The sequence below is a fragment of the Carcharodon carcharias genome, chromosome 13 (genome assembly GCF_017639515.1).
Source record: "Carcharodon carcharias isolate sCarCar2 chromosome 13, sCarCar2.pri, whole genome shotgun sequence".
Lineage (NCBI taxonomy): Eukaryota > Metazoa > Chordata > Chondrichthyes > Lamniformes > Lamnidae > Carcharodon > Carcharodon carcharias.
Genome location: NC_054479.1, coordinates 37,760,860 through 37,773,567, shown reverse-complemented (window position 1 = coordinate 37,773,567; position 12,708 = coordinate 37,760,860). Strand labels below are relative to the sequence as shown.

Here is a 12,708-nt window from a genome sequence, read left to right as displayed (position 1 = left end):
GCTAATGGGTGGGTGGCTGTTCTTCCCAAGAAACAGCCTCCAGAAAAAACGTGTGGAGGCAGAGATATACGGGCAACTGACACAATATGCTGCAGTGCAAATTTGCCAGCTCATCTGCCTTCTCCAAATCCAGCCCACAGAGTCACAAAATGATGCAACAGTGAAGGTGGTCATTCCCTCTGTCATGCCTGTGCTGGCTCTTTGAAAGAGCTAAAGACCCAATTAGTCCCACTCCTTTGTCCTTTTCCCCCATTGCCCTGGACATTTTTTTCTTCGAGTATTTATCCAGTTCCCCATTGAAAGTTGCTATTGAATTTGCTCTCTCTAATCCTTTCAGGCAGTGCATCCTGGATCTGATGTGTTTCTTTTGACATGAGTTGCCCTAACAATTTAATTTCACATGGGTTCATTGTTAATCATGCAACTATTTGGGCCCTTGGGAAATTTGCTTGTAAAGGATTACTTTTCATTTGGTGCATAGAAATTTTGTGAAACAGTTTTTATTTTTTGTCCTGTGAAATTACTGCAATTCTATCATTCATGCCACCTACACTTTATACATTAAGTCTATACTGGCCTTTTAGCTAATACTTCACTACAAGTTCTTGAGAATGCTTATGCTGAAATCAAATAAAATTTGAGTGCTTTTTTTGTGCCACTGCAAAAATTTTAGAGCCTTTTTAAACCATTTGCTTTCAAGCATTAGTGGTTTCGTTTTGATTTGATAGATTCCAGAGAATTGGCAGAAAAACCTATTTCAGAGCAGAAGTAGAGGGGAAATTTTATCATTGAGAAAATGCCGCTAGGTTCAAACAAGGCTAATTTTTTTCAGAACAATTTCAAAACCATTCTGATTAAGTTTTGATAATGAAGGATCTGTGCAGCTAATCACATAATCACAATGCTTCAAAAGTGACCCTGAGTGATTCGTGTCAATTTGAAAAACTGTGTCAAACTCACTGATGCCTAACTATGAACATGAAATGGTTAAAATTTTGCCATTCTAATCAGCAGTATTATACCGTCATCATTTTATTTGTTTACCTAACCTACGTATCAAGGTCTCATCAATTGATGAAACTGACGAAACAGAATGGATTTATTTGTATCATGCCGTCTTTCTAAAAACGTATTATTAGAACTTGCTATTCAGCAATTACCACACTACTTGACTCCAAAGCATTCCAAAATACTTAATGAACTTTTGTTCAGATGGCATAATTGCAATTGCAGCTCAATTCTGAAGCTACAGGTAATGTAAATACAATGCCACTTAAGTTTGTCATTCTAATAAATAAATCAGTTAACAGTTCGCAAATTGATGTGGAAGAAATTAGTTTGAAAAACACAATTGCTCAGGAGTTAAGAATGTAATGAATAAATGTGTGTTAATAATTAGTATCTAATGCTTGGATGGTAACACAAGTTATATAAATGTATAAAACTTTTGAAGATTCTATTTTAGTGTGAATATTAACCATTCTCTGAAATTGAAACTTAAGTCAAGTTTTCCTTTTTTAGGTGAAACTCACAGTCTACAGACACTACACACCATTCTGTCAACTGGGTCTCCTCTCAAACCTCTAACTTATGATTATGTCTACAAGCACATCAAGAGTAATATCCTGTTAGGCTCAATCACAGGTGAGATTTCTGGGAATCGGTGGCATATTTCCATTACATAGTGCATTTAGAACATGCACCATTATGTGATGCAGTTCATGACACAAATGTGTTTCATCCTTGAAGTAACATCCTCATCAAGTCAAGTACACTGGTAAAGAAGTTCATGGGTAGAATACTAATACTATGTGGCATGCTGTCATGCATAACAAAGTGATTGATAGAGCACAGGTTGATGACCTAGATCCCCCTCACAATGAGTTCACAATCTGAGCTGCACAAAGAGAGACACTGAGTGGAAATCAAGAGATGTCTTAGTACAAGATTGCCTGTCTGCCCTGCCAACTGGAATGAAATGTTTCATTTGCTGTGAGGAGGAAGGACAACCTAAAAAAGCAAACACGTGTACGTTGCCAACTGGATTGGATTTTCAGGAGATTTACAATACTTTAAAAGGAGAACATCGGCTTGTATTACTTCTGATTAAATAATATTTTGCCTATCAGTTTAAAAGAAAGTTTATGGCGTAGTTAGGTACTGTAGCTACAGATTTGAGCTTTTAGATGGGAAATGCAATTTCTTGTCGTCGTCGTAACTCACATGCTGACTCACATTTGGACTTCCCGTGATGAAGATAGCAGGGTTGAGGGTGGGAAGGTAAACTTCTTTTTGAAAGGAAATCTTTTAAATACTAAAAAATTTCCTCCTGTTGAATCAGAGGAAAAGTTAACCTTATAGACTCATAGACCAATGGCCTCTCAAACCTCTAACTTATGATTAGGTCTGCTAGCACATCAAGAGCAATATCCTGTTAGGCTCAATCACAGGTGAGATTTCTGGGAATTGGCGGCATATTTCCATTACACAGTGCATTTAGAACCATGCACCATTATGTGATGCAGTTCATGACTCAAATATGTTTCATCCTTGAAGTAACATCCTCATCAAGTCAAGTACACTGGTAAAGAAGTTCATGGGTAGAATACTAATACTATGTGGCATGCTGTCATGTATAGCAAATTGATTGATAGAGCACAGGTTGATGACCTATCGTGTCTGCGCTGGTCAGCAAAGATCTAATTACACTAATCCCATTTTCCAGTGCTTGGCCCATAGCCCTGGAGGCAATGGCAACACAAGTGAATTTCTGAATATTTCTTAAATGTTACAAGAGTTTCTGACTCAACCACCCATTCAGGCAGTGAGTTCCAGACTCCCACCACCCTCTGGGTGAAAAAGTTTCTCCTCAACTCCCCTCTTAGCATTCTACTTTTACCTTAAATCTATGCCCCCTGGTTAGTGACCCCTCTACTAGTGGAAAAAGTGCCTTCATATCTACCCTGTGCCCCTCATAATCTTGTACACCTCTATCAGGTCCCCTCTTAACCTTCGCTGCTCCAAGGAAAACAACCCCAGCCTATCCAAGCTTTCCTCATAGCTCAGATCCTCCAGCCCAGGCAGCATCCTGGTAAACCTCCTCTGCACCCTCTCCAGTGCAACCACATCCTTCCTATAATGTCTTGAGCAGAACTGCACATGGTGCTCCAGTTGTGGCCTAACTAGCATTTTATACAGTTCTAGCATAACCTCCCTGCTTGTGTATTCTGTGCCTTGGCCAGTAAAGGCAAGTTTCGCATATGGCTTCTGAACCACCTTACCTACCTGCCCTGCTACCTTCAGGGATCTGTAAATATGCACACCAAGGTCCCTCTGATCTTCAGCACTTTCCAGAGTCCTACCATTCATAGTGTAATCCCTTACCTTGTTAGCCCTCCCCAAAGGCATTATCTCACACTTCACCGGGTTGAATTCCATTTGCCACTGCTCTGCCCACCTGACCAGCCCATTGATATCCTCCTGCAGTTTACGGCTATCCTCCTTACTATTTACCACCCTACCAATTTTTGTGTCATCAGCGAACTTCTTGATCATACCCCTTACATTTAAGTCCAAATCATTTATGTACACCACACACAGCAAGAGCCCCAGCACCAAGCCGTGCAGAACCCCACTGGAAACAGACTTGCGGTCACAGAAACATCCCTCTACCATCACCCTCTGCTTCCTGCCTCTCAGCCATTTTGGATCCAACATGCCACTTTGCCTTGAATCCCATGGGCTCTTACTTTCTTGACCAGTCTTCCATGAGGGCCCTTATCTAAAGCCTTGCTAAAGTCCATGTAGACCACATCAAATGCATTACCTTCATCAAACTCATGGTTACCTCCTCAAAAAATTCAATCAAATTTGTCAAACATGACCTTCCATTAACAAATCCACGCTGATTAATCCGTGTCTCTCCAAGTGCAGATATATTCTGTCCCTCAGAATTCTTTCTAGTAACTTCCCCACCACCGAGGTTAGATTGACTGGCATGTAATTTCCTGGTCCATCCCTTCCTCCCTTTTTAAATAATGGGACAACATTAGCAGTCCTCCAGTCCTCTGGCACCTCACTTGTGGCCACAGAAGATTTGAAAATTATTGCCAGGGCCCCTGAAATCTCTTCCCTTGCCTCCCTCAACAGCCTGGGATACATCTCATCCAGGCCTGCGGATTTAACCACTTTTAAGGCCACTAAACCTACTAATACCTCCTCTCTCTCAATGTTAATTTCCTCTAATATTTCACAGTCCTCCACCCTGATGCCTATACCTGCATCGTCCTTTTCCATTAACCACACGCAAGTGCTTCATTGCTTGATTGATGAAATGAAGAAATTTATTTTGTATGTTCTGATTTTGTTTGGGTGCATGGCTCTTTCTCATGTCTAATTGGAAGCCACCCAAATAATGCATTCTAATGAAAGAATTTTGTCAATTAGCAGCATTAAGAACTTGATGACAGAACCACATCTACACCTCTTGACTTACTTTCATGAGTTTTAAACAGATTATCATTTAGAAAAGTTGAGGAGACTGTAACATTTGGCTTGGTAGTTTAGTGGGCAGTATTGCCATCAGTGATTGTAATCATTCTTTTGTTTGTGGTATAGAGAATGTGCAACTAGCAAACACTCACATTTTTAACACACCAAAAACAGAAACTGCTGGAATAATGAGCAGGCCTAATAGCAACCGTGGAGAGAAAAACAGTTAACATTTCGAGTCCGTATGTCTCCCCTTCAGACTCACACGGACTTGAAAGAGTCATACGAACTCGAAATGTTAACTCTGTTTTTCCCTCCACAGATGCTGTTAGGCCTGCTGAGTTTTTCCAGCATTTTCTGTTTTTGTTTCAGATTTCCAGCATCTGCAGTATTTTGCTTTTAACTCACATTTTTAACTCCATTCTGGTAATGATTTTAGAAAGCTGCGACTCTGAATCCAGTAGGTGTGCTTAGATGTTTACTGTTTTGAAGGGAAATGAATAGTCTCTGCAGCCTTCAACTGGGAATTAAACTTGTAATTTACCAATAGCTTTTAACATCCTTTTGATAATTATTCAACCTTGTTTCTTTTCACAATAACAATGCCTCATCCTGACAGAACCAGTCAGATGTGGACTAGTCATCCATTGTTCACATTCAACTGTTGCTTTATTGACACTCTTGAGAGTTGGAAAGAACATGTGTGACATTGCAGTGACAACATTATTTTGAAGAGAATGGTTTTATTCAAACAGCCCTATAAGATAGTCACCAAGAAATCTAATAGGGAGTTCAGAAGAAAAGTCTTTATTCAAAGAGTGATGAGAACGTGAAACTGATTACCACAGAGAATGGTTTGAAGCTTAGGTAGTATAGATGCATTTAAGGGGAAGCTAGACAAATATATAAGGAAGATGGGGATAGAGGGTGATGGGGAAGTTCAAGTGGAGCATAAACAGCTGCGTGGACTGGTTGGGCCAAATTACCTGTTTGTGTCATATATCCTATATAATGTCCTTTTGTATTGAAGCTTCTCTAGATTCACCAGCCAGGAGTAAGGCACAAACAAGGAGTGTGATGGAATGCTCATCAATTGCCTGGTTTGGTGTTGCCACAGCAACATTCAAGAAGCAAGACACTTTGCCTGATCAGTGCCCTTGCCATTTGGCACAATATCCACGCTTATCACCAGTGTACTTTGGCTGCAGTTTATACAATCTGTAATGCCTCACCAAGCTTATTTTGACATTACCTCCAGTCTTGGTGTTTGAGAGGTAGAACTAAGGGCCTATTCTGGAGTACACAATATCCCTGAAGGTCACCCAGTCATCCTCAATGCAGTGATCGTCCACTTTCACTGTGCACAGGTGACTCTTGAGTTTCTCAGCGAGATTTCTTCATGACTGCCTGTTTCAGCCTTGAGACATTGAGATACTTCTGCACCTTCATGCCCTGAGGGCATCTAGGGAATAGATCTGGATGTTTAGCTTTGAAATGTTAAGATGTTCCACCAGTCAGTGGCACACATGGCTTTCATTACATGCACATCCAGCCTGTCCCTCTGCCTGGTGATGACGTAGCGATCAGATGCCAATGCATAGAATGGGGGTGCATCCAAGACGTGTTGTTGAGATTAGGGATGTGGAAAACTGTGATTAAGAGCTTATGCTCAGTTCATATCTTCAACAAGAGGAGACCACTGCAGTTACAACTACTGACCCCCTTTTTTCTGATGACCCCTTCCCACGCCTGGTGATCTGCACCAACTCTTGCGTTGAAGTCAACAAGAATGATTAACTTGTTTGACTTTGGCACAGTAACAGTCAAGGAGTGAAGGTCATCATAGAATTTTATCCTTGACTTCATCAAAGTTGGTCATGATAGGGACGTATACATTGATGAGAGTTGCTTGCCTGTTGCCTGACAGGGGAAGTTTAAGCACCATCAGACGACCAATGACACTCTTGGGAAGTCAAGTCAACTTACTGACTTGATGTTTCATGACATTAAAGCCTATGCCAGCTTTTCCATGTCCAATCCAGAAGAATGTGAAATCAGCTTCGATTCCCTTGAGCTGGCCCTCCTCACGTAGCCGAGTCTCGCTGAGGTTGGCGATCTGGATGCTTTAAATCTTCTCCACCACCCTTCGACTCATTGTTCTCATTGTGAAGTTGGATTTTGTCTCTTGTGGTAAAGCAAATACAAACATTCCTAACAGAGAAGAGGACTGGCAGATTGCATTCATTGATACAATGTAGTTGAGAATTTGCCTGAGAACTGGACTTTCTTAGGGGAAAAAAGGGCCTGACCTTAGAAGTGGAGGAAAAAAATCATCCATCTTGATTATCCCAGTTTACCATCCACCATTTGCCTATTAGACCTATTGCCTGGAGGTGTTTTTGAAGGAAAACCAGTACCTCCATTCAAGATCATAACCAGTGGGTATCTCAACAAGGTCAAGAAATCATATACACCTAAGTTCAAACAACTTGGTAAGTGACTATATAGAAGGTGAAACTACAGTCTTGGTGCTTTCTCCATAAATGGGAAGCCTTTTCTCTAAGGAGGCCAATTTGAGCGTATCTTACAATTCCTCCCATAGATGTAGGCAGCTGTAATTTCACAATTAAGGGATACTAAGGGCCTCTAGAGCAGTGGAATATACTGTATCCCTGAAGGTCACCCAGTCATCCTCAATGCACTATGCACAGGCTACTCTCGAGTTTCTCAGCAAGATTTTGTCATGACTGTTTCCCCCCGAGAAAGTCCAGTTCTCGGGCACATTCTCAACTGCTTGGATGCTAGAGCTTTGATGGAGAAACCTGAACATTCAGGTTGATTATACTGCTTTTTGTTGAATTCTCTTCTTTGTTAAATGTTGACCGACAGCAACCTGTTAATTATTTACAAAATATCTGTTCGCTGCCAAGTCCAGACCACCTGCATAGGGTTGCCATGCTTAATTTTATCGGGACAATTGGTTCCTGAAAGTTTTTCTGCCAGACCAAATGGCTTGGACTCTGAACAGTCATCAAGTTTGCTATATGTCTCCGCTAACCCTTCAGCTGGACTTGTATCTAGAAAAGACTCAGGATTTTTCCCAAGCTCAACTACCAGCATTTTTTCCCAATGGGATAGTGGTTTCAAGTAAGCCATTTATTTGTCTGCAGGGAATGACTAATGGCTGAATATTAGTAATTCAAAACAGGTGCCTTCCTTTGGAAGCTTTTGACTATTTGAACTGAATCTAGAAAATTCTGGAACGAAGGGGAGGTGGTGGCAGAGTGGTATTGCCACTGGACTAGTAATCCAGAAACCCAGGATAATTTGCTCCAGGGACCTGGGTTCAAATTCCCCACGGCAGATGATGAAATTTGAATTCAACACAAACCTGGTGCTGAATTTTTCCGTTGGCGAGCAGGGGGCGGAGCCAGCCTACCGACACGGGATGACATCGGGGGGGGTTTCTCCCAATGTCATCCCGCCCCATTAAAATTTTCAGGAAGGCGGGGGAGCACAGCACGATCAGCTATCCGCCCACCGACCTGTCAGCCTCAGGGAGATGTGCGCTCTTTCATGCGCATGCGCGAAAGAGTGCACTCTCTCATTTGGGGAATTGCCTCCCCTCCTGCCTGTTGGACATCACGCTGGGCGGGCTTTAATTGGCCCGCCCACTTAAAATGGCGGCGGGGCCTGCTTCTCCAGCGGGGATCGGCTCCCCGCGCACCGGAGATTGGGTCGGGTCCGCCTGCCCTACAGGCAAAAAATTCAGCCCCTGGAATTAACAGTCTGATGATGACCATGATACCATTGACAACTGGTTCACTAAGGGAAGGAAATCTACCTTGTCTGGCCCATATGTGACTCCAGACCCACAGCAATGTGGTTGACTCTTAAATGCCCTCTGAACAACGGCAGTTAGGGATGGGTAATAAATGCTGGCCTAGCCAGCAACGCCCACAGCAAAGCGATGTGGATGCTGGAAATCTGAAATAAAAACAACAGATATGGTCAGGCAGCATCTGTGGAGAGAGAAACCAAGCTAACATTTCAGGTTGCAGACCTTTCTTCAGAACTGAACATGTTGCTAATGAACGGCCTTTAAGCAAGCCAAATGCAAGGAAAATGGGGGACAGTAAGGGTACAAAAGGGAAGAATCTGCGATCAGGTGAAAAGCAGGATTATATGACAAAAGTGATGATGGGGCAAGGCAAAAGGATAAGAAAGTGAGATAAATACACAAACATGAGAATGGGTCCAGGGGAGGTACAATTGGTTACAGTCACTGGCTTCGTATTGATGAAAATGCACACCAGACCAGAGAAAAATGTGTAATTCTGAATCCATGCTTTCTAAATCTATTTTGTCTTTCTCAGATGATGACTGCACATTCTGATTATTTCTACTCTCATGCACATTTGAATCTTTCTAAATATTGTTTAATGACAGTGAAGTTTGAATACAGTTTATGTATGTGGCATACAAGATCTGCTGCACCGTTTGGAACTTGCAGGCATACAATGCAAGAACTTCCTCCAGACAGTGAGCAAACCAAACTGACGGATGGGTTTGTGACAAAAAGAGCAACTGTTGCAGCGAGGCCAGGCTCTAGGGCTACCCTGACCTGCTCAGTACATTGAAAGGAGTGATCGGCCTCTCAATGTGCATATCTCCTAGCTCCAAAGCCTCTCGTGAGTAGATAATGTGCATTGACATTGAGTGACATAAAGGTGGTTGGCACATCATAAGCTGTCTTGTGTAGGCCATTCTGAAGGCAGATATCTGCCATTTTGCTAATGAGCCAACTGAACCTTTAGCAACTGTGTTACTCTGAAGGATGGGTATTAAACCATAGGCTGATACATTCAGGATTTTATACCTTCCATGATTGGATTACAGATCTTATGCTGCTGTAAATCTGTAGCTCTACTGGAGGAATCTCCATTTACTGTTATATGTTGTGTGTCCATGATGTGATCTGGAGGTAATTTTTTATAATGCACTGACTCTTTTTGATGTGCCGTGCTGCTCATCATGTCACATGGAAAGACTTCCTGGCAATATTGCCTGTCTAGAGAAAGTGCAGCCTCAGTTGTCATCTAATCACCAACTGGTGTCTATCACCTTGAGGGAGGTGGGAAATGAAGTAAGCAGAGTCTCTTCAAAGTTGAGTTGGCTCCAAGTTGACATGACTGGTGATGGAAGGATGGAACTGAGTCAACTGCTTGTGCCAGAGTTGCTAGTCCAGTGCCCAAGTCAGACAGATTCACAGTACTGGAAGCTAGGATTCTTCCCACTCTGCCCCTGTAAGCCAATGTCTTAGAAAGTCATAACTGGGCAATTGTTGGGAAACTTGCTTCTACTGAAACAATGCAATTTTTATCTGGTTGATTTCAAGCATTATCTATTGTGCACTTTTGAGGGTGTCCCTAAGACTTAATTCCAAGTCAATTTACAGCAAATTCTGCGGAATTAAGTGTAATATTTTGCTGTGGGGAGAGAATGTGCACTTCAGCTACAAACAGAAACTCTAACCATGTGAATTTCTCAGTACTTGGCTTGGCTTTGGCCTGGGTTTCCACATCTGCGATATTCCAGTTAACAAAGTAAAACAAAATATTTTTGTGTGTCTATGCATTTTGCATGCCGCTTTGGTACATGATAATTTGTCTGTAGGGAGCATCTGCAAAACGTGAATTCGGAAACGGTTGACTTGTGAGGTATTTTTAATGAAACCATACGAAAAATTATGCTTCAGTTGTTATTCGCATCAGGATTGCTGGTACTTAATCAAGCCATCCCAAAACTCTGCCAGATCATCAGAGTTTACTGAAGCTTGAAAAATTACATCTGAAGGCTGGATCTAGATCTAGCATTAATGGTAATTGCTATTTTCTAGTTACTGTTCAGTAGGTCAAATGATATCCTCCATGTTGTACTAGCATGTGCGTATGTATTCTTAATCCAATTATGGTTAATCTCTTTGTGTATTAGATATGTAACTTAGATTTTTATTTACATCTTTTTGGAATTTCTGACAGCCAGTCTTCTTTTGTTTAAAATAAATCCCTTTTTATCAATTCTGAATATGAAAATAGTCATCTTAAAGCACCTGGATTTGGTATTATCCTCAAATGTAAAATTATGTCATATGTAGAATAAACTCATCTGTTTACGGCAGATTTCCTATTAACTTACGAGTTGTTGGAAAAGGGTGTGCAGCTGAAATAGATGGTAGAGACAATTGTGTGAATTATTTTTCTAAAGGATATGATAAATCTGAGTATTTAAGAAACCTATACTATTTAGGTCCCTTTGTTAAATTCACAATTTTGTTTCTTGGTTGAAAATCTATAATTTTCTTTCATTTTACATAAATTCTTTAAACACTGACAAGAGAAGGAATTCCAAGCAAATATAATACATGGGAATATGGATATATGGATTTGAGTTATATAATATCTATCTATATGATATACATCTAGCTATTTAAATATATGGAGCTCTTAGATGGAAAGAAGACGAGGGGAAACATAAGACAGAGGTGTTCAAATAAGTGTGGCTCACATGTGAAAGAGCAGAATGGGGCAGAAGAACAGAGTGCATGGGCAGAGGAGCACAAGGTGGGGAAGAGAAAAGAAAGGTTTTGGTTGTTCACCCTTCAGATCAAGGGTTCACTTGACCTTGACTCTGTCAAAGTGCCTACACCCAAACCGTTAGCCCATGTCTCTCTACAGATACTGACAGGCTTACAGTTTGCATGGATTGTGTACATTACTAGTTGATGGAAATCTTGAAATGTTCAGGATAAATTGACATGCTGCTAGAGTAATATGCTGCACATTCAGGACAATTGCACATCTAAGTGCTTCAAGGTAAATAAAAATGCTTAATATAGAAAAGGCAGAAAAATGGAAAGGGAAATTAAGGAAATAAGGTTTGGAAAGCTTGCAGGGAAAATAAAGAGTGACCAGTGCACAAGGTTATAAAAAGCAAGCCAAGAGAGAATTGGGGACTCTGAGGGCAAACGGGCAGAGAGATATGCATATCCTGCCAATGTAAAACATGTTTCCAATACAATAGCAAGGGAAAGTCAAAAATCAAAGGGCTTATATGGAATGTAACATGAGGATGATGAATAGCTCAGTTAATGGACTAAATGACAGTTTCTCGCAAATTTTTTATTTAAATAGGGAGGTCGCTAACGATATACCAATAAACGGTTATCATGTGTGCTGACTTTGCATTAGTGAACAGAGGTTTGAGATAAGCTGAAAACCAATAAATCTCCAGGCATTGATATACTATACTATAGGGTATGTTTTTAAAAAAACAGGACAAGATTTATAGAGCACTGATAATCATTTTGACTGAGGTTCTTGTAGACTGAAACTAGGCAAATATAGTGAACAAAAGTTAAAATGGTTCTGTCCATACTTTGCAATTATACTGCAGCTAATCATAAAACTAATGAAATCAAAGCTAAAAAAATTTAAGTGCCTATAATTGTTAGCCTTCATTGTAGTTCTCTGATATTGAGGCTGTAAGGTTGTGGGTTTAAGTCCCATTCCAGAAACTTGAGCACCTAGTCCAGGCTTTGCTGAGGGACAGCTGCACTGTGGGAGGTGTAACGTTTCACATGAGATGTTAAGCTGAGGTCATGTCGGGTAAATGTAAAAGATCCCATGGCACTATTCGAAGAGGTGCAGTAGAGGTCTTGGCCAGGTGACCTGGCCAACATTTTCCCTCAACCAATATCTGATTATCTTGCCATTATCTCATTGTGTTTGTGGAACTTTTCCCTGCACAAATTTGTTGCCAGTGTTTCCTACATTGTAATCGTGACTACATTTGGGACACCCCAAGACTGTGGAAGGCAGTATGCTAATGCAAGGCCTTTCTTAATATAAAAAGAACCCATGAGTGTCAGTCAACATAATTTTAGAAAGAGCTTGATCTGATTTAACTTTAAAATTTGTTTTAGAAGTCAACGTCCCTAATTATTGGCAAAATGCCATATGACATATATCTAGGCTTCCAAAAGCTCTTTTGCAAAATATCAACAAATGACTCCTTTACAAACAAAAGTCAATGTGTATCAAGGTAATCCATTAATGTGCATTAGTAACTCTTAAAAAGGGAAACAAGCAGAGGGTAGCTAGGTTGAAATGGCCAATGTGGAATGAGATAATGACTGGCGAAAATAGTCCAAAAGCA

General features: G+C 40.8%; 1 protein-coding gene across 1 annotated transcript in view; it reads left to right on the top strand.

Annotated features, from left to right (window-relative positions):
• aacs (acetoacetyl-CoA synthetase) overlaps positions 1 to 12,708 on the top strand; it is a 151,302-nt gene that overhangs the window by 118,858 nt on the left and 19,736 nt on the right. The window contains exon 12 of the mRNA XM_041203593.1: positions 1,522 to 1,644. Coding sequence (XP_041059527.1) covers positions 1,522 to 1,644 — 123 coding nt within the window. The remainder of the gene's footprint in view (positions 1 to 1,521; positions 1,645 to 12,708) is intronic.